Raw genomic sequence first — 22,182 nt, 5'->3', positions numbered from 1 at the left:
AGCCAAATTTAAACCAGTGTCAGCAGGGATCTTGCAAGACATCCCCAGAACCATTCAGATCCCGAGATCCCACATGCACATTCTGCAGACAGTGTCCTTATTGTGGGATGCTGGTTTCTGTTTGGGATTGTTAGCCTGGGAGTCTCTGGGGTGGCATGGGGAAAGCAACGCCCTTTCATGTGGCTGCCTCTCAAACCTGGACACTTCTGTGAAAGAGATACTTAAATTCCCAGCTCTCAGTGAAGTGGAAAGGTTCACACGCCAGCCCCAGAAGCTCACTTCTTATTTTAAAGCCAACAGGCTAACAGCCCAGGAAGTGTACAGTCAGCTCTAAAAATACAAAGTCATCTGGAATGACCAAGTGTGTAATTTAACTTGTAGCTGGTACAGGAACCAGTTTTGCTTGCTGTGTTCAGGAGGAGCAAGAGGCATTTTCTACAGGACTCAGTTATCCCATTTGCCTGGCAACGAAAATAACGTCCTATTTCTGATCATTCTACTTTTATTCAAGGACATCTTGGTCACAGACTACTTGAAGCAAGGGAATAACTTCCAAGCTCACCCTGAGCCTACAGCCATCCTGTAATTTTAATTCTTCATACTCTGCAGAGCATTTCCTTCTCAGTAACACTAAGGAATTTTAGTCAGAATTAATAACAAAACATGAAATTAACTGTCCCTCAGACTCTTGATCCTGTTCTCAGGCAAACAAGCAAGATTCACCTTCCCCAACATGAATCAGTGTGTGCAGTTTTGTCCTTGCAGACACCCAGAAATGCAGACTCTTCAGAGTGGTTTCCAGGACACTGAATAAACTGCTCTTGAGTTTAATCCTAGGGTTTCAATGGTCAGTGATGGATCTTGCTAAGTTCACATTACCCATACTAAATCTCCAGCAATACTCAGTGAAGACAATTGGGTTGAGTCTCTCCAAGCAGCTCTGCTCTTCCTCGTGCATGGAGGCCTCCAGTAACATCCAAAAGCCATGAAAGTCCACGTGGGAGAATGAAGTGTCATCTCTGAACCTACCAATGTTCAAGCCAATGATTCAGGTTTACTGTTAGATGCTGTTCTTCCAGCCTTAGGGTCACCACTGCATGGAGATTTACCATGCAACACCCTCCCCATCACTTCCATTGTGTTTGAGTAGGAATCATGTTTAGAGCTTTCAAAACTTCAGTTTCAGCCCATGGAATACGTCATTCCAACTCCATTCCAGGTTTGGTCCCTGGGAGCTATCATTCTTTAAGAAGGATACATTTCACCTGCACATATGGTCACAGTTTGAGAGCCAGCACAGCACCTCAAGGCCTGGACATCAAATCATGAAGGTGTCACCTTACCCTCATCAGCACAGATGTGTGCCTGACAGCATTGGTCTGGCTAGTCAGGCTGCTGCTAATCACGAGAAAGCAACTTTCTCTAAGTACCAAACCAGTCTGTGATTCTTTAACAAACATATGGCAGGTGGGTTAACAAAGGAGCAAAGTGAAGCTCAGTCTGCAGCCTGGGTGCACTCAGCGCTGCCCTTTCTCTCCAGGGGCTGGGAAACAGGATTGCATCACAGACAATCCCAGCAGCACGCTGACCAGAAAGGGTGTGCATGTCATGGGAGAAAGATCAGCTGGAGACAGTTCTGCAGCTGAATCACAACAGCTTTTCAAAGCAACACATCAGGGCATCCCAGCACACATTCACACTGCAGGGAAAAAAGGGAGATACAGACCCAAGTGAGGTCTGGGAAATACTTGCTGTTATCACCAAGATGAAGTTCGACTACATTGCCAATACAACTGCAGTCCAGCTTCATTTGAAATAAAGTGATGTCCCACTGCAGGTGCAACTTTCAGATGAAGTCACACTGTAACAAGATACAAAAACCCGAACTTGCCAGCAAATGCAGTAACAAGAAGCCAGCCAGTAAAACAGCGCTCCAAGAGAGCCCATCTCATCTGCTGCCTCTTCTAGAACTGCTCTGGTTAATCCAGCCACGAGCCAACATCTTTCTACCAAAAAAATAATTAAATTCTCCACCAACAATGCCAGAAAGTCTGATGTCCCAGCCCGGGGGAGTGGATAGGAAGAGCCAACATGCGCCCTTTTGTCAAGCCACCCCCTAAACCTCACTGTATTATGGCAATCCTAAACAAGGCAATTACTCCTATAGGTTTTGCTAAATCTGAAAATGGACAAGAAACTGGTTTGTGGCAAAACTGAACTCTTTTTAACATGAAAACCAAAAGCATGGAGTTATGTTGCTGGTCGTAACTGAAATGCGTCTGCTAATGATTAAAGCTTCCATTTTCCTGCCAAAGTATTATTGGAACTGCTTATTTGCTGTGCAGCTTGGGAGAAAAAAAAATCTCTTCCATCCTTTATTAATCTTGTCCTCATCTGACACAACAAAAATGCACCATCAGTCTTTTTCTTACTTGGAAAAACAGGCCTGAAAGTCACTCCAAGAGCCAAAGTCTTTGTGTATAATTACTGTCTTGATTAACTAGAACAAAGGGCAGAAAACATCAGTTATTATGCATTAAATTCAGTATTTTGGGGACTTCTTTAAAGACATTTCATCAACCTGCTTTCTTAAAAGGAACTTTGATATAGCACAAATCCATGAAATAATTAAAAATAAATAATTTTTTAGGTATTTTTGGTTGGTTGTTTTTTTTAAAGCAGTCACATCCAAAGGAATGCAGCTCACAGGGTAACTATGGGACTCCTTGGAAGGCCTCAGCAATAATACTTGTATCTTCTTGGCCCCAGGTAGTTTCTTGCAGCAGTGCTGAGCTGGTGACCTATTTGGCTGATATAGGAAACTCAATCATTAGAAAGTTTATGCATTCTAATATAAAAAGCAGATTTTCCTTGGAAAGATTTTCTTGGGGCAGGTTTCAGGGTCCCAAAACTGGCAGTGACTGCATAAACAGAGTAGGTAATGAGTAAAGGCTCCAAAAGGGGATGCTATGTAAATTTTTTCCTTTCCAGCCTGCCATCCTGGGCTCCAAACAGGGTATGCAGGAGAAATGGGGAGTTTAACTCTGCCTGAGCATGAAGTCTCATCAGAGGAGGGTTAAATGAGAAGGGAAAGAGGAAGAAACTTGCAGGCAGCTGGAAATTTCAGATTTGAAGTTTTAAGAAGCCTGGTAGATATCCTACTGCTCAGGAGTAGCTGGATGTGTTGTACAGCAAACTCAAAGGCAGCAAAGCCTGTGTCCACTGCTCCTCCACCCTTACCAACATGCCCTGTTTTTCCAAAGCTGAAGTGCCTTTATGCACACCTAAGTCTTCAGGTCTGTGGTTTCAGTGGTCACATCCCACCCTCTCCCCAGCAGACAGACTAACAGGGCAGTCTCAGAAATCCTGGAACACATTTCATGCCCACAGCTAGCAAATATGAAGCCCAGACAGGCTTGCTCCCCCTCCTGCTCCTAGAGGAGGTCTGGGGGGGGTTTCAGTGCCTTGGATTTGGAGAAATCAAAACAGATGCAGAAGAGAAGCAATCTTTGCAAGGGCTGGCATTGATATCTTTTTTTCTCCTTTGAAATACACTTTTTGTGGTTTGAAGACAAGAAAAATCTCCTCACATGCTGACCTGGGAACCAGAACCTCTTTCAGTGCTGCCTGTGTGAGGGCTTGGCCCCAGCAATGGGCTTGCTCTGCTGGCACTTGTGAGGCAGGGTAGTTCCTTCCTCTCTTTGGCCTCCAATTCCCATTTTTGAGAAATCAGAGAAATGTAGATGATATCCTCTAACCTACAACTAGATTGGAGATCTAACCACAATTAAATGAATAGTACATTGTTCTACTCAAGCCAGGTGGACAGAAGTTGAAAAGGGAATCTGCTTATTTCAGTGGAATGCTTACAAGATAGCATGGAAAAAATCCAGCCCTAGAGATAAATGTTTAATATACCTGGTGACTTCCCAGTCACAGCAATCACCCTTCTCCTGAGCTGTGAGAAATTTAGAGGTGTGGGAAAGCTGTTCCTTAGAGGCATGATATCAGCTAAAGAAAAGAAAAATGAATGCCAAAGTCAAAGTGGTTGGACTTTAGATGTCTCCACAAAATGGAAAAACCCTCACATAATTGAACTAGCCCTGTCAGAACACCAGTTGCTCAAGATTAAGACAAACAATGGGAATAAGACTAGAAAAATGAATATAAACCACATTGCAGCCCAAAACATTTGAAAAAAATATGTTCTAGAGGGACAGTTTCAAATTGGAAGCTGTTTTATGGCTTAATCTGGAGAGATGTTTCTTTAAAACTCTTTAAAAAGTGAACACTACATAAAAGGGATCTGATGGGTCGTGTTAAAAAGGAGAATGCTTTAGAGAAACATGACCCCATGACATTTTTTTGTGTCCCTATAACTTGTTAATCCATCTTTTCCCTCCATAGGGGAATGAAATGAGGCAGTGTTGCTTGGAAAATAGTAATTAGTTTCTTACTACTCTGAAACCTTCAACTACAAACCCAAGAGAACACCAGTACTAGTTAACTTTGCAAGGCTTTATAAACACACTAAAGGTCACTTTAGTGTGACATTGAGCTGCTCCCAAATGAAGGAACCTCGATAACCCAAGCCACAGTCAACAACTCCATCCCAACAGGCAAAACTCCCCCAGCAGCAGAGCTCCAGAAGGTGTCCCAGGAAAGCTCCAGCCAAAGGAGGCACTGCAAAGGGCAGGGTTTTAGCAGACAGACATATTTCAAAAGCTCTTAATGAGCTTGTCATCAAGGAGGCAGAGCAAATACCAACTGCAATTTGAAGCTGGGCAAAGGAAAACCAAGCAAGGATGTCTTTGAAATGCAGAAAAGCTTCCCAGAAAAGATGGAAATGTCACAGCACAATTAAAGGGACACTCTCCCCTTGTCACAGGGCTGGAACAAATAGCACCAGCAGAAAACCAGGAGCCCACCTTAATCCCTTGGCACAGTCACAAAACAATAGGTATTTCAGAGGGGGCAGTGGAGAACAACCTCATTTTCCACAGTGATAGAGGACCACTAACAGAGTAGTAACAACCCTGCAGTGGTTCCAACACAGAACTGCCTGCCAAGCTCTTAAACAGAATCAAACGTCAATTGCCATGAAAGTTACTAAGTGGGGCAGAGGAAGCCATTTAGACATCACAAGATAGCAACATAAATATCACAAAACATTCATAATTCAAGAATTTTGTTTTATGCAGCAACAGTCCAAGCTGGTGTGGCGCTCAAGCAATATGCAGGCCCAGGAACTTCAGTCCCAACCCCTCATTATTCAAACCCATGTACAGGGCAGTCTTGAATTGCAGCTCAGAGGTAACCACTTCAGAAGTGTTGTGGCATGATTCCTTTCTGGGCACAGTAAGTTCAAGTTTAACTGCAGAAAATCAAAAGAGGGCTTCAGCCATACCAACACGTTTTGGCTGCTGAAATAAAACAGCCAGAAAAAGAAAGCAGCTGCCATCCTCCTTATTGAGGCACAGAATTAAAAATTCAACCAGACAAGGAAAAGGTAAGAAAAAAGGTGTTCAGAAAATAGCTTACAAAACAATCACCAGAGAGCTCAGGGTAGGCTGTCAAGGGCTGCTTCCAGCTCACTCCATCTGCTAAAGTCATTAGACAGTGTCACCCCACCCTTGGGCTCCCCAGGGCAAGAGCAGAGGAGGGAGGGCTCCTCCTCATCTCCTGCTGACCCAGCTGTTTTGGTGTGAGTGCAAATTATCTCCATCCATTCAACATTTAGCAAACAGGCCACTGGAAGAGGGAGTGCCTGTTTGCAGGGTTGGTCAGGCACTATATTCCCAGAAAGGAGCTAATTTCCAGGAGAACTTGGCTAGAGCAAATCATCACATCCAGTTTTACCTCTCTGCTCTAAGTTTGTTCCAGGCTTCCCTTGGAGCCAGCACAGAACCTGGGTTAGTGCAGATGTCCCTGTTCCTCCTATCAATACTCCATTTCCATTGACTACTTTAAAACAAGGCACCCAGGCTCCTTCCAGAGACAGCAGTTTCCAAGACAGCTAAAATTGAAAATAAAACCCATCCTTTGCAACCAGATGCACCAACAGGATGCTTTGCTTATACTGTTGCAGAACAAAGCAATAGAACAACCAGGCTTGATCAGTGCCTCCAAAAAGCCTGAAGACAAAGACACTGCTGCAGTGAGACAAGAAAGTGCCACTGAGCATCCTTCCTCAGAGCTCTGAAGCTCTGCCTGCCCAGAGCAGCCCTTCTCCAGCCCAGAGCTGCAACCATTTGAAGGAGGAAAGCGTCTCTGCTTTGCCAGTATCGTCCCTGTTTGGAGAGAGAACTTCTGCAAACACTGTTTTTTATGACATTAAACAACTTTCCAGTAACTCCTAGCCAAAAATTCCGAATCACCCATCCTGCCTCCTCAGATGGCCTGTGTTTGACTGCATTAGTACACACATTGGACAGAAACTGCAGCAGGGCAGGAACTGATTCATAAGTGGATCAAGTAACCTCTGCTGCTGGGCTGGTGCCAGGAAGGCAGGACACATGGCAAGGCAGCCCTGCATTCAGAATGCACACTGAAGGATACACACCTTTGTTTTCTAAACAGGGGCTTGGGGTGGTCCTTCCTTGAACTTGGCCCTCCTTGTCAGAGAGTTATGAACACTGGCACATACAGAAGCAGCTGGACAAGCTGTCCCAGGTACCTAGTGGGGGCCACTCACCTAAACCTGTCCTCTGGGATAAAGCCAAAGTGCTAGAGGAAAAGTGTTCAACCTACACAAGTGTTTGCTTCTTCTCAAATTCCAGGCACAGCTCAAGGACTGACCAAGAAGGGAAGGGGCTCCTGTATGAGGGAGTATTTACTTTTTATATCATGACCTTGGTCTCTTACAAGGCTTCAAATTCAAATACACAGACACACTGGGAAGAAGTGGAAGCACAGAGAACTGAAGTATTTCTCAGAACAAACAGCAGGGCGAAGCTGGGTGTACAAACAGAAATCAAGTCCGGCATCATATCTGGTGAATTACACTCTCTTGAAATGCTACATGAAGGGAAAAAAACCCCTCACTTTCTAAAGGAAGCCAACACACACCAATTGCACCTGAAATAAAGCACAGTGTTGGCAATTTCTGTGTCTGGTAGCACATCTGACCAGCGGATGCAAAGCTATTGACAATTCACAAGCAAACTCGGAAATTGCTTTTGCAATTTGGTCTAGAGCTACAGTCACATTTGAAACCTAGAAAGCTGCTGGACTGCCACTTATCTGATAGAATAAACAGAAGAGTACTGGGTTTGGCCAGCTTTTACATGACAATACTAACGCTCAGAGACATTTTCTAGCAGTGCACACAGTCCCTTCTGTGTATAGAGGGGGGATCATGAAGACAAGGACCTAGAGAAAGAGGTAGACCAGCAAAAAAGTAGATGCAAGATAGAAACAGTGATCTTTACAACATTTAAAACAAAAAAGCCTGACCAACACTAAAGAAAGGTGACTAAAAATCAATGCTACTTGCAAAAACAGGCATGGCAGAAGGGATATAGAGATGCGAGATTGGTCCATGAGTTGCAAGAAACCCTGTTCCTCTGTTTCTACTTAGAACACTTTAAGGGTGTGCCTTCAGCCAAGATGCAGCAGTTAACCATGAAAGTAATGGCTCCTTCTGGTACCAAATAAATCCACTTAACCTTGGAAAGCAACACCTTCAAATTAAGGGTGCTGTGCTCCCCATGAAGAGGCAGAAGCCTAACACCAAAAGGCCTCAATCTAAGAACAGGGAGCTTGCAGTACAGAGGCCAGTGCATCCCCAGGAACTGAGAGTTGCATCCCCAAGGCCCCAGAGTTGTGGCCTTTCTGTGTCCCTCTCCCAGGCCCTGACTGCAGCCAGTGAGCAGCACCAGTGAAACCTAATGGTGTAGCAGAGGACACTGCCAGGCACACACTCATCTCCTGACACTGTGTGGACAGTCAGCAAGTCCCAGGACCTCTAAGCCAGGACTCCCAGATGAGCAAAGATCTTCCTCAGCGCCAAACCCACAGCCCAGATAGAGAGAAAAGCAGCCTCCCTTCCCAGCGATTCCTTTGGGCCCTGATAAAGTTACACTAACCATAATAGCCTTGTTTTACGTATTACATGTACTGTAACACTGAAAATTGGTCTGCAGTTATGTAATTGCAGAGGAAATGGCTACAGCCCGCCTCGGCCCAGCTGAGAACGCCGTCCCACGACGGCTCCACCGCAGGCAGGGCTCCTGGGGGCTGCAAGGAAGGAGCTCCCATCCTGCCTGCAGGCACAGCAGCAGAGGCAGAGGCAGAGGGGCTCGGGACTGTGCTCATACTTCACTGTCTGTCAGGTTTTCCATTGCAAACACTGCCGACACAGTTTATAGCTTGACCATTTCAAGCCACATCCATTCAAAACTTGGCAGAGAGGGAGCTGCTCTGGCCCTCCCTCTTTCACCTTAAAGAAATCTGTCAGATTCCTGCTTTAAAGTCACAACATTATTTTTTCTGCAACAGAAATACATTTTTAAGTCATTCCAGGAGGCTTTTTTGGGTTAAGGTTTAAAAGAAGCCTATGTAGTCGACAGACAGGACTTACGTCAACTACTCACATAGTTTTTCTGAAACAGCTCAGAAATGTTTAGATAGTGTTGGACAGAGCAGGTTGATTACACCATGCCTTTAAACAAATCACAGTCACTTCTAGCAAGAAACACAAGCCCTGTAACTACAGCTCTTTTCCAGACAACATCTGTAGAGACTGTAAACCTCCTTTTTTCTCCTGATGCATTTATAACCATTTCTACAGGCAGATTTTCCTCCCAGCTAAGGAAAAAAAGAGACGAGTATTCATCAGATACAACAGGCACATTGGGTATTTTGATCTTATAAACAGAATTAAGGTATGAAAGACAACTTTTGTTGAGCCAAGATAGGTGTTTGCTGCAAAAACCAAATGCTGGAGTCTGAGAGGTGGTACACTACTAAATAACTTGTTCTGAAGTACAACAGCTTTATTTACGTCTAGCAAGGCTTGCTTCCACAGTAATTGCAGCAACAACCAGGTTATAGTGACCCAAAGGCTTCACAAATCAGATTAAGGGTTTTGGAAGTTATTCACTGCATATACTACACTGACCTTGCTCCTGAGTCATAATACTGGACAGAAGTTTGAACTTCAAATAATGTCCAACAGCACAATAATGAGGACAACTTGTCCAACTCTTTCAGTGAAAGAGAAAGCCAAATGAGACAAGGCCCATCTCCTATAAGAGAAAATTAACACTGAGCAATACTATACAGTAAGCATGACACACTTAAGGTGAAGCTAAAGAAGCTTCATGAAATACCAGATAAGACTTCAATAAATCAAATGCCAGATATTCCCCCTCTTCTACCTATGCCCTATACACTGGGCTCTGAACAAGCACAGTTTATGTCCTTCAGGAAAGCACACAACTTGGAAGCAAACATCAGAAAAGATGGTGACTCTAGCTCAGGCCCTAGAAGTGTGCAGAAGAAAATATCCAGCAGGATGAGAGATGTGCACCATCATTTGGAAACGGATTGTGAGGTTCCTTGTGTAAAAACATAGGGACATTTGACCAGAAAAGAGAAGGTGTTTCTTTCCTACGAAAGCCATGCAACAAAGACAAGTTGAAGTTTTTTCTGCTCCAGAAAACAAAAGAACCATTTAAGTGTCCTTGGCATCAGCAGGCAACCCTATTCAGGCAAGGTTTTAAAATGAAACAATCATCTGTGTGTCTTCACACATCTCAGCTCCTCAAAGTACAGTTAAACACCCAAAGCAGACATGATATGCTATATACATGTCTGTACATACACGGAAGTTCAAAATATTGGCCCAACATCACATCCAACACACACTGTCCAGTCTGAGAGCACTTTTCAGCTGTCAGCTAACAAGCTGTCCAGCAACTCTTCGTTCCTTTCACTGAAGACACTGTCCCTGCTGCAAGTGACATCCAAGTCACCTTGCATCTCCTTTGTATGGATTAGAAGAATGAGCCTCATTTATACATCACAGGTAGAGCTTCACAACACTTAAAAGGTCAACATAACAATACAGTCAAATGAAGCATTAAACATGTGCATAGCCCAATAACCTTATTTTCTTGGAAATTATATCCCCGTGTTCTTAGAGGTCATAACCACATCTTCTAGGTTGGCTTGCTTACACTAAGCGGATACTCAAATTCAAGCCATAATTCATATGTTCTGAGAGTTGACTTTTGACAAAATTTTGCTAGTTTCATTACCTGCCATCCAAAGGTTCACCTGTAGCTGAAGAGACAAGATACAGTATTGAAGTCATTCCTGTGGTATCCCTAACCTAGGGCAGAATTAAGAGACAGTTTGGAGTCCTGTTATTGGAATAGCTAAATCATGAGCCCCCTACAAGAACTGTCAAAAAAGGCATCCAAGCAAGTGATGCTCTCTCCATCACCAATCTGTGACTTATGAGCTTATCTGATGGGTTTTTTAAAGGATATAGATATCTTTATTCTGTACATATATAAGAGCAAAATCACAGCATGGAATTCCAGGCGTAAATTTCCTTTTGTGTTTACGAAAGGAATCTGGTTGCCAAGCATCAGAATATGGTTATAAGAAGTATAATCCAAATTCAAGGATGTTCCCTGAGAACAGTCCCATTCCAGGACCACCTAATTAATTTGAACCCTACATTCTCCATTTCTATCTCTGCATACCATGTGGTTCAATACAATGTGGTCTGAACTGTGCAAGGCAGAGAGGCCACACTAAATGAAAACACAAAGGAACTCTGACTGGAATTCAGACACTTCTTGTATTATTTAACAGCCCAATTAATTCTCTTGGCTCCACAAGCCATTATCCAGTACAAGGATACCATGAATAGGAATATAAGTTGCCACAATATAACCAGACTTGCTCTGATGGCAGGGACACCCACTACTGACAATGAGAAGCCACAGGCTTGGAAGGGAGGATGCTTGTCCACTAGGCCAGACACAGTTCAAGAAGTGAAGACATTTTTCCCTCTTCAATCAAAACTACTGCTGTTAAGGGGGCAGATGAGCACTTTGGTTTCCATTAGTTCTGCAAGTGATAGTCAGTACCCAGGAGATGGGTATTTCTGTCCACACTACCCTGTGCCTTGCCACACACAATCCTTTTGGACTCCACACAAAATCACCAGCCAGCAAATGACTGTATCACTTTGAGCCAAACAAGCATGAGGCTCTCATACAACAGAGAAATCACCACTCCATTAAAAGAAGGAGAAAAAAAATACAATGCATGGTCATCCCTGTGGATAACCTGACTCAGAGCTCTGAAAGCTGAATCTGAGCCTTGGATCAGAGTGGCCCAGTGTCCCCAGGCTCTGCTGTGCCCAGCACACTGCAGAGCCTGCCAGCGGCAAGAGCCCTGAATGTGTAGGCACCACAATGTGAGCCTTGGCTTGAACAGATCCAAATGTCAGCAGCTCCTCTGGATGAGGACACACAAGTCACGAGTGGGCTGGAAACCAGTCCTGGACAACAGCTCTGGAGTAATACACAGGGAGTGCTGGAGAGGAGGAGGGGAGCTGCTGAAGACAGGCAGTTATTCAAACCAGCTGCTAAGCCACTCCAACCACTCACACGTACACAGTCTCCTGCATGTGTTCTGCCCAACTCAAAGCTACCAGGCTTTGTTCGAGTACAGAAAAGAAATCTATAGAAATGCTTGCCAAAAATCTCATTTTCCAAGTGCAAGCTGGTTATTCCACGCATGGCAGAACGGGATTTCATCTTGCTTTTACATGACAGCCTCTGCCTCTTTGCCTCAAAATTCCCCAATTAACACTTCTGCAAGAAGTTTTGAAACTGTGCACGGCCACGTATTTATCTACGCACATTCTCTCCCCTCCCTACTGAGCTCTGGGCCACAGGCTAAGCTGTCAAGCCAAGTTTCATCCCAAGCAATTTTTAAACACTCATCCTATAAATCCTCTGCAAGGGGAGTTACTAATGGAAATACTGACAGAAACTTGAAGAGACAGCAGGGCAGCTATAGCAGCCTACTATACATCAGCTTCATTAGCTGCAGATTCTTCTCCCCGTCACCTTCATTTTCCATTAGCATACCTTGGCTAATTAACACACAAAACCTATGAAACATTCTTACAGTAGAAGGCAACATTTGGCCCCCAGCCCAAATCAACAACGAAAAACTTCAACATCCTCTGCCAGACATAGTAACTGTACCAGATGGAGCAAACGTACAGCTAACAAGTAGTGATGAGGAAACTGAAAGCAGAGGAACAAATGCAAAAATCAGACCATCAGAAGAGGGAAAAGCAGCAAATACAACTTACCGCTTTCATTTTTCTCTATGACATCCACGACCTCTCCAGCCTGGAGGCTAATCTCAGAGTTCTCCTGCTTCTCATAGTTGGACACCACCACATATTGCTCCAGGATCATGGGTTCAGAGCTAGCATCAGCACCTGGGGAAGGGAAAAAGCAAGCCGTAAGCCAGCTTCCAGCCATGGCTCCTTGAGAGCGACCTCCGTCCATCCGATTCACAACAGGCCAACTTGTCACCAGAGCCAAGCGAATCAGCAAACAACCCTGGCTCGCAGCATGTCCCCAAATGGCTGGCCATATAGAAACAGCCTCCTCTGGCCCACAACCCAGCAGCACAGAGGGACATTGGAGAGAAGAACAAGAAAAAAGGGGAGGAAAAAAAAATACAAAAAGGAGCCAAAAAAGTGAATTAGTTGCACAGTTTCATGATGGATTCTGAAAATAAACCTCTTCCCAACATGGTTTCCACAATGCTTGCTCCCATTCAGAGAAAAAAATCCTGGGCAGAAGCAGTATAAATCCACAGCTGAGCCATCCCCCCAGTAAACCCAAAGAAGAAACAGCTCTCCCCTTGGCGGCTCAGCTCCTTCTCCACTCTAAAGGCTTGAGCTGAAAGTCAAGAGGGGGCTGTAGATGCCAATCATATTCGTCTGCACTGCAGCCCTTAAATAGAAACACATGAGCGGGGCTGAAAGAGAGGGAGGTGGGGTGGAGGGAGCGAGGGGAGGGCGGGGAAGAGTGTTTACTTGAAACAGAAGAAAAAAAGTTATAGCGCCAGATCTGTGCTCACACACGGCCGCCCCCTGCCCCGGCAGCCCCGCGGTTCCGCATTCCCCGGCGGGACCGGGCTCGGCTCCCCCTCTCCATCGCCCCTCTGGAGCCCTCGCAGCCGCCCCCACTTGTTTGGTTTCTCTCCCGAGCAAGGGCTTTCGGCTGTCACAGCCATTTATGAATGAGAGCAGGCGCTCACGCCAACAGGGGCCACGAAAGGTGCAAAATAACGCTCTCCTCCCTCCCTTCCCCCACACCGCTGCTCTTTTTTTTATTATTAGTATTATTTCTGACTTTTTCACCCCCAAACCGAAATCATGCATTTCGAGGTGGAGCCACGAGGCAGGCACAGCGCAGTGCCAGATGTGGAGGGAGAGCCCTCGGGCTGCTGCATCTCGGCTCTGCAGTGCAGCACAAACAGACCCTGCGCTCCCAAACCCGGGCACAGACCGGCTGTGCTCGGCCTAGAAACCGCCTTGAAAAGTCATAAGAACCTCTCCGTTTAGGTCTTTACTTTGTAAGAGCCAACATGCCTTAATGCAAAATTATTTTACAGGTTTTCTCAATTACAGCAGTTTGGGACACTGGCACTATTAACATTTTACATGTTAAGAGGCAGTTCCTGTCGCTCTGGATTAAGATGCCAAATAAAAGGGAGGACAGAAGCAGATACACAACTTGCTGAATGTCCCATTTTACACAACAGGGACACAGCCAGGAGCAGACTTTGGGTTTTCCTGAATTTCTGATGACAAATTGGCTACAAGAGACGGGAAAGAAGCAGCATGGTCTGAAACTGTCCACCAGAAAAGTCAAGGGACTGACAACCAAGCACAGGATGCTGGGTTTCCAAACTCAGCATGTTCATATGTGTTTGGACTGGAGATGCAAAGTGATTCTACAGACAAGTAATTAGCATCCCTGCCAAGAAAAAGGTAAAGAATGCATCAGCCATTAAAACAGCATCCTGTGAAATGAAAATCCTAGAAAAAAGGCAATTAATACAACTGTTTCCTGAAAGGAAACACTATCACAATGCCTCCCCTTGGACCAGGTTTAAGAAACCCAGAAAATTAGAAGGCTTCCTTTCTCCCTAAGCATGCCTCTGCCTCTCCTCAAATTACCTAAGTTAATTTTCTTTACAGAGGAGTCATCTCCTCTAGAAGCTTGTGTTTAAGAGATTTAGCTTTTCTATAGCTTGTTGAACCCCAGCCAGTAGCAGGAACAGGAGGAGAAGACCATGAACTGACAACATAGAAATTTATAATACAAATTTTCAGCACAGCTATCCATTCCAAATCAGCATGATGTTTCTCTTCATGATCAGTCAACCTGACTCATGCACTCTGGTTTAAACCAGTGCTAGTTGGGCTACCTGAAGTTCAATGAGATGCCTTCCCCTGTTTCACACTGTTTCCTACACAGTCTTTTCTCCAGTCCAGAATCCAGCAGCATTATAATCTTCCTTCAACCTGCTTAGGCTGGTAAAACCTACAACCCCTACTTTGTTTTAGTCTTAGAGATAAATCCAAGGTTTTTAACCAGAAACAAAAGCTGTCATGGACTTATGTATATGCACATGCACCAGCAGAGAATTCAGTGTGTAGAAAGGCAAGAAGGACCAAACAGTGGCAAGGGGAGCAGGGCACATGCAGGAAGCTAAACCAACAACTCAAATGCCTTCTTTCCTCCAACCTACTAGGCAGTTTTCATGGGACTGGAGTAAGGAAAAAAAAAATCCAAAAGACTGCATTGGCTCGCTGGCAGGAGCAGTGTTCATGTGGTGCATGTGGGGAATGCCCTTGCCAGGAAACACGGAGAATCAGCACTTCAAATCCACCTCTCAACTCTGCTTAAAAAAAAAAAAAAAAAAAAAAAAAAAAAAAAAAAAAAAAAAAAAAAAAAAGCACTTAAAACAGTTTGGCAAGATAGGTTATATCTGCATTCTCATATCTGAAACCCAGCAGCGTTTCTCTGCCCTGCCTTGGATAAGGTAGTCACTGCAGGAGGATTTCTTTGTCACTACAGGGGCTGGAGGAACACATACAATTAAGAGATTGTTTTAACAGACGCTTGTATAACTGCTACAGGGCTCCTATTAAGACCAAAAAAAAAATAGGGTGATAAATTCCTTGTTCTAGGAAGTAACCAAGGTCAAACAAACGTGTTCATTTACAGCTGCAGCAGATCATGCCTAGAGGATATCCCCCTTTCGAGGCGTGGGGTCCCTGTGGCTCCTGGAGTGATGGTCACCCAAGATTAGGTACTCCACAATGGGGATTTCAGTAAGAGCAAAGAAAGGAAGAAGAGGAGGAGGAAAAGACAGAGAAATAATTCCTTCCAGTAACCAAAAGCTTTAACCATTTTCTGGGTAGCCTGGTTTGGGTTGTTACTACATTCCCTTCAGGCACAGTCAGTAGAGTAAGGGACTCTAACCCTCCTCAGCCTTCCATCCCCCACAAGCTTTAGATGAATTACTGCTCAGTGACACTCAGGATGCCCACAACATTGCTGCTACACTATGTCAGACTCTCCAAAGGGGATTCAAAAGAACAAGACAGGCAACACCACAGGCAGCACAGCACCAATTACACCCGCTGCCCTGGGCGCTTCCGCATCCCTGCCAATTAGTTCAGGTCGAATTTGTACCACAGGACACAGCATGCATTGAAGAGTAGCAGCCTGCTCAGTGTGAGCACGCCAGGGGACAGGGATGCAGCGTGGCACAAGTTCCCCAGCAAGCTCACATGCAGCTGCAATGCCACCCTGACACAACAGCCCTACTTTTTAAAAAAGTGTCTTCAGCCCAGGCAGGAGAAATGGAGAGCAGAGGACAGGATAACATTGATGTGCTAGGTAGAGGCCCCCCCCTCCTCTCCCTCCAAAAAAGCAGAATTAGTGTTTTGGTTAAGCTCCAACTTGCAAGCCCTCCCCAGAGCAGAGCACAGATTGCTGGCTGAAATAAGAGTTTGCTTGCCTCTCCATTTCTTTTTGCCTCGAGTCCGTTTCCCGGTTAAAGTCTTGAGGATACCCCTCCTCCTCTCCATAGGGCTCCACTTTACAATCCTCCCGCTCCTCACCTCAGCACTGCTCTTCCTGGGGCGGAGCAGGAATGTCACTGGAGCTTGTCCATGCCCCTCGCAGCTGGCACTATTAAGTGACAACAGTTGCACCCTGTCCCCCTCACCAGGCAGCGAGGAGGGAGCATCATTCCTCCTGCTGCACTCGGAGACCAGCAACTACTGTGAAGCCTCCTAAATAAGAGCGCAGAACGTCCGCTCCAACATCATCCTCCTCCTCCTCCTCCTGTGTTGCAACAGCTACGACCTATGATGGTTTTGCAATAGCCAAAAAATGAAAACCACCAACTGGACTCCAAAAATAAAATCATCTGGATATGGGAATGTGAGACTCCTGATCTTTGCCAGATTACTCTGTTGTTATCGGGCTATAAACATGTCTGCTCTTTTAATCCAGTGCACAAGCTTTTATATCGCTCTTTCATGATTATCAATCAAATGTTTACAGATTAAGACTAAATGAATTAATACTGGGCTGGTCAATGGAAGTGCTGCAGCAGCAGCCAAAACCACAGAAACGGCCAGTGAACGCCATGAGGGTGAGTCACAGTTGAAGCACCAACTGCAGGTAGTGCAGCCCTGGTGCAGGCACGGGCACAGCTGCTGGGGACACGTGCAGAGCCTGAACGCTGGGCTGGCTGGCACCCACGGCCCCCAGTGTCCTGGCATGCCATAAAATAATGGCACAGCTCTGCACTTTTCCACACACAGGGAGGAGTAACTGTGGCAGCTTGGATCTAGAGCTGCGGTTTCTTGTTAAAGCCAGTTCTTGAAGGGTAAACTTTTATGTATCTCTGGAAAACTCCTTTTGGGGAAGGATGAAGGGAAAAAAAAAAGCCCAGAATAGCAGCAAGCCTACTTAAAATCCTCAGATCAGTCTAACCTCTTACAGCAATAAACCCAGCTCTAAACACATGGAATTTCTTCCCCTAAAAACTTCACCTCTTTTCTTTCTTATCAGAAGGACCACATGACTATAAGAAATAAACATTAAAATTGCATGTTTTCTTTAAGCCTTCTCCCCGTGATTTATCCTGAGCTAAGATAGAGAGCTTAGTTCCATCTAAAAATTGGGTTAAGTGTGCACTGCACACAAGATAAAACAGACTTTGCCATGTAATGCATGTGAGAGTACACAAGAGTTCATCATATCTCAGCAGTGTTGGAAAAGCAGTTCTTAAAATAACCAGTTCCTAGAGTAAGCAGTGAGATGAGACTAATGAAGCCTGATACAAATCTCTATGAGGACAACATGGATTCAGATCAAAACTGTGTTTCCCAGTCTGGGATCTCTCTTCTATTCAGTGAGAGTGTTTTTGTTTTGTCTTGGTGTTTTGGATTTTTGTTAATTTTTTATTCTTTGTGTGCCCTAAACAATCGGAGCTTTGACTCATCTCCTAGATACTCTTGCACTGCAGCCTGTCATGCTTTAGCCCCATTGCCACTTACCAAAACTCAGACTGTATTTATATTTCAATTATTCCTGAAGGTAAGACTACTACTGCAACAAGCTGTGAGTGAAGGGGATTCATCCTCATCCCTCCTGCCAGATAGCAATCCTCCCAATCCTAATAGTGTTTAGCCTCAGTGCTCAGAGGCTCTTGGTGTAGCAGCCCTGAGCCACAAAGCTTTAGGGACAGAGACAAAAGTTTATCACCTCCCACAGTTACTTCAGAGACTCAGTACAAATCCAGTCTCAAGGTCTGGATTATTGCCAAATATAGAAGAAAACAAACATTTGGGCAAGTTTATCAAATGGGTTATTAATACACTGTGATTTCTGTAGTTCTTCCCTCAGCCTGACCAGGTAGCTCTTCTACAAAGCACAAAGACACTCTACTGCATTTTCAGAAGAGAATTTCAGAAGCAGGTGGCACCCTGCTATTAGATAGAGATGGGTGGAAAGCAGAAAGGGAATGGTTTGAATTTGACCACCTAGGTAATGCAGAAGACTCAAAGCCAGAGAAGTTTAGCCTAAAACCTTGTCCAAAGCCCAAAAAATAAAACAAGATTGAGCATCATGCACTGAGCAATGGCCAGGTCAGTGTGCAAACCCTCTCACCCCAGGCTGGCAGCTGTGATTGATGTGCAAGAAATTTCTCCCTAAGTGAGCATCCATCCAACCATCCACCTTCCTTGCTCATGTGCTCTGCAAGCCTTTCAGGACATGGGGCAATAGTAGCCAAAACTCTAGCCCTTCTTGCTATCTTTTTGGCTAAACATGCCAAGATCTGGTCTAGATGGTAACTCCATGAGCTGCACGAAGTCTCTCCCAACCTCCTGCCTTGCTGCTACAAACAGCTGTAGGGGGCCCATGCCCACAGCACACATTGCCACCAAGAAGAGACTATGATCAGCAATCATAGCAGCAAAAGATTAACTGGATGCCTGGATTCATTCCCCACCATAAGACACATATAGTACTTTCTGTTACTTCCAAGAACCAAGATCTGGGTGAGCCTTCAGGAGTCTGGGACAAGTGGCAGCTTTAACTGTGGACTGTGGCTTCCAGCCCTGGAGTGTGTGTGACAGAGCTAAAACCAGCAGCACAACACAGCCCCCATGGGGAGCACCTCAGGAATGAGCCTGGCTCATGGTAAATGGCAGGAGCTGTCTCAAGCAGCTGCTCCAGTTCAGTTCTTCCCTCTTTACAGCCCTCAGCAGCATTTCCAACAAAATCCTGACCAACAGAAAAATTCAGTGCTGACCTTTGCCAAGTGGAGCCTATTGGTCTCGGGATTTTTATTTTTTATTTTTGATCTGCTAGGTTTTAAAATAAAGCCAAGAAAAATTAGAGGCAGGAGTGTGAAAGTAAAAAGTTGAGTCCTCTTTCCACTCCTTCTTGGAAAGTTGGCTCTCTGAACAGTGATTCCAACCAACTAGGTTACAGGTAGCAACAGTTAGGAATACTTAAGTAGTATTTTGCACACAAATCTGTTAAACTGCTTGGAGATTTTCACACAGCTGCCAAACTGGGTCTTCCACCAGACTGAAGTCACCAATATACTCTGGCATACATCCTAGTCCTGCTCAGTGGTGCAACGCATTCCCATCCCTCCACAAGGCACAAAGCAGACTGGCCAAGGATTTTAACAGCAGGCAGGGTGACCAAACTAGAGTCCCACCACAGCACCTCCCAGGGTGTGGCTGTGTGGCACCCATCTTTTTCCAAAGTACAAAATGAAACCAATTTAATGTCTTGGTTAGAGTCTCCACTTCATGGAGCAGGTCCATAACCTCAGCTAGAGCTTGGGCAGCATGAAGCTGGCTTCTGTTCTCACCTCCAAGCCACAGCCCAGCTAGGACACAAAAATGTACTACATAGGTAAAGATCACATCCAAATTCAAGTCTGATCTACCTGCTTGACATGTCAGGATACAGCCTATGGCAGATCTGGACTGAAGAACAGCTATTTTGGAAACTGAGGATTCATTTGGACAAGAAACTCAAAGGCCACATGAACTAGAACAGCATGGGGAGCTAAGAACTTGCCAAATGTACACAAGACTTTGGAGCAGCACTATGTATCAACATTCACCTTCTCAGACACCATGCAATGCAATTAATCACTTATATTTGCACACTCATCATGCACCCTTTTTTTTGCCATTCTAGCAACATGCATTTAGCTAAAAGCAGTAAGCAGAAGGAAAAAAATTGTATCTATTAGAAACTTTGCTTCCTTGCCCTTTGAGAAGGCCAAAAACTTTGGCATTCAGTTTGCCATTTTATATATCACAACATGAAACGGTCCCAACAGACCTATTGAGTCAAAGAAACCAACCTCACCCCCCAGCCAGGTAATCTGAGGGGTTCTTGTCATTTTTCCTCAGGGACACCACCTCTTCTGTCTCCTCCTTAACATGTTTCTCTTCTGCTCAGTCTCATTCTGTTTTTCTCTCTCAACTCCCCCAAGACCTACGAAGCAGCAGGCTCCTGTGACTGAATACTTTGGATATTTCTGCACTTTTATATCCAGTTATCACCCTCAAATTAGACCTATTCTGTAAATATGAGGCAGAGCCCCCAGGAAATATTCAACTTCTGTCAAGAACAGTGTTTCTGCAATCACAGCAGTCTTGCTCACAAAAAACTTCAGACAAGCAAGCACTCATCCATCAAGGATGGTGGGATTTTGTTCACATACTTTCAACAGGGCATGAACTTGAATATTTACCAAATCTGGTATGAAAATCAGCAGGAGTGTTTCCATCTTTCCTTGCCCCAGGACCTATATGTAGCCTTAACAGCTTGAGTGACCAGCCCAGCATCCTGTACAGACACAGGATCTATCACTTGTGATCTCTTCTTCTAAGTCTGAAGCAGAAGAGAATTCTTCTGTGATATTCCATGTCAAGTGACAAATGTTTGCAGAAGAAATCCACTGGTTACACAGCAGAAGTCTTGATTCCTTATACTATAAAGCTGAGTTTTTGCCTTGTGTGGGACTATTGCTCCCAAGCCCCTGACACCTCACCTAAAGCTGCTCCCCTGCTGCCTCCTCCTTCCTGACCCACTGCAACAAGGAGGATGATGCTCCCTTGAAAATTTTGCATCTTTATCAGTTTCAGCTTTTCCATGTGAAACCACTTCTATTTACTGGGGAAATGGAAAGAGCATTTCAGAAGGATAAGGAGCACACAGTCATGTTTCTCTGCCTTATCCTGACCATAAAGTTTCTCCCATGTAGAATAGTGACAGCACAGCTGTGCAGGTACTCAGCTGTAGCCAGACTCGACCCACCACAAAAGGGGAAGCTGCCTTGGAATGAGGCTTTGAGTTGGGCAAGGGAAATAAAACCCTGCAAACTACTAACCCCTGCTAGCAGCAGCATCAAGGTGAGGGAGTCATCAGAAAAGCAAAGTTCTTCCTTACCAGAAATCATGCATCATGGAAAACCAAAACACAAGCAGACAACAGGTCCTGGGTATTCACTGTCAGAGATTCATATTCAACACAACTTCAAAACCACACACAGCTTGAACTAGAGAATTCTGGTTTTAACAGCATGCAGAACACCAAGACACAAGAATTTACCTGGAGTGACACTCTTTTTTGGAGTCTCAGACAAACTGGACATCCAAACTTGAAATCCAATCATAGGGCAGCCATGAAAAAAGAAAGTAATTAGAGACACAAGAAAACAGTCAAAACCAGTCATATCAGAAAGTCTGAGAGTTAGTAAAGACAGCTTTGAAAGAGACAAAGTTTTTCTTAAGAGTAGTGTTGGCATGATGGGGACTCAGAGGAAGGTCAAGTCATAAGAAACACCCAGGTAATTTTTATGTTTTAGTGGATTTGCAGAACTTCTGAAATTGATCTGTAGGTGATCCAATTTTGAGCTCTAAGAAAAAGATATGCCCTGAGCTTATTCCCAGTAGCTCAAAAGACACATACCAAGAGACAGTTTGACTTATTAAGCCTCAGACCTGCAAAACTATTTATCTTTGCAGCTGTTAATCATACCCAAAAGACATGCAGACAACTGAAATTGAGCTTAGCAAACACATATAAGTTTCTACAAGCATTTTGTTACTCTGAAATTGCATTAAGGAAAATAACAATAGACAAATATAGAAAAGAGTACAAAGCTCAAATAAAGGTATATTCAGAGTATAACTAGAAAACCAATTTTTAAAATAATGAATGAGACAGAGATCAGGTTAAGGAAAAAGCTGATAGGAGTTGCTGCCAACAAGGTCAAAATGTTTCCCTCCCCCTCCATGAAATGAGGTGGAAATACTTGGCTTGGGAATTTAGGAATAATCTTCAAATGTTAAGTGTTAATTTTTTTCTTAAATACACTAGAAATATGTTTGGAAAGTCAACAGATTCCCCCCCATTTCTAAATAACAAACATTCCCTTTCTGGGATGAAGCAGCAGAAGGGCAGCTGTTACTCTCTCTTTACCTGGGACAAGAGACATCTAGAAAGAAATGTTTATATGGCAATCTAAGAATTTCCTAAATTCTGACAGCTCCAAGATGCAATT

At 44.4% G+C, this 22,182-nt stretch overlaps 1 protein-coding gene across 2 annotated transcripts in view; it reads right to left on the bottom strand.

Annotated features, from left to right (window-relative positions):
* SH3PXD2A (SH3 and PX domains 2A) overlaps positions 1–22,182 on the bottom strand; it is a 230,729-nt gene that overhangs the window by 46,509 nt on the left and 162,038 nt on the right. The window contains exons 1-2 of one of the 2 annotated variants that reach the window (XM_059477427.1): positions 16,190–16,353; positions 12,347–12,478 (exon numbers count right to left, since the gene is read on the bottom strand). In XM_059477427.1, coding sequence (XP_059333410.1) covers positions 12,347–12,455 — 109 coding nt within the window. In that variant the 5' untranslated portion in view covers positions 12,456–12,478; positions 16,190–16,353. Of the gene's footprint in view, positions 1–12,346; positions 12,479–16,189; positions 16,354–22,182 lie in introns of those variants that run through there. The other variant, XM_059477426.1, reaches the window with a different exon arrangement.

This window comes from Ammospiza nelsoni, chromosome 8 (assembly GCF_027579445.1).
Source record: "Ammospiza nelsoni isolate bAmmNel1 chromosome 8, bAmmNel1.pri, whole genome shotgun sequence".
Lineage (NCBI taxonomy): Eukaryota > Metazoa > Chordata > Aves > Passeriformes > Passerellidae > Ammospiza > Ammospiza nelsoni.
This window is presented reverse-complemented; position numbering and strand designations above follow the sequence as displayed.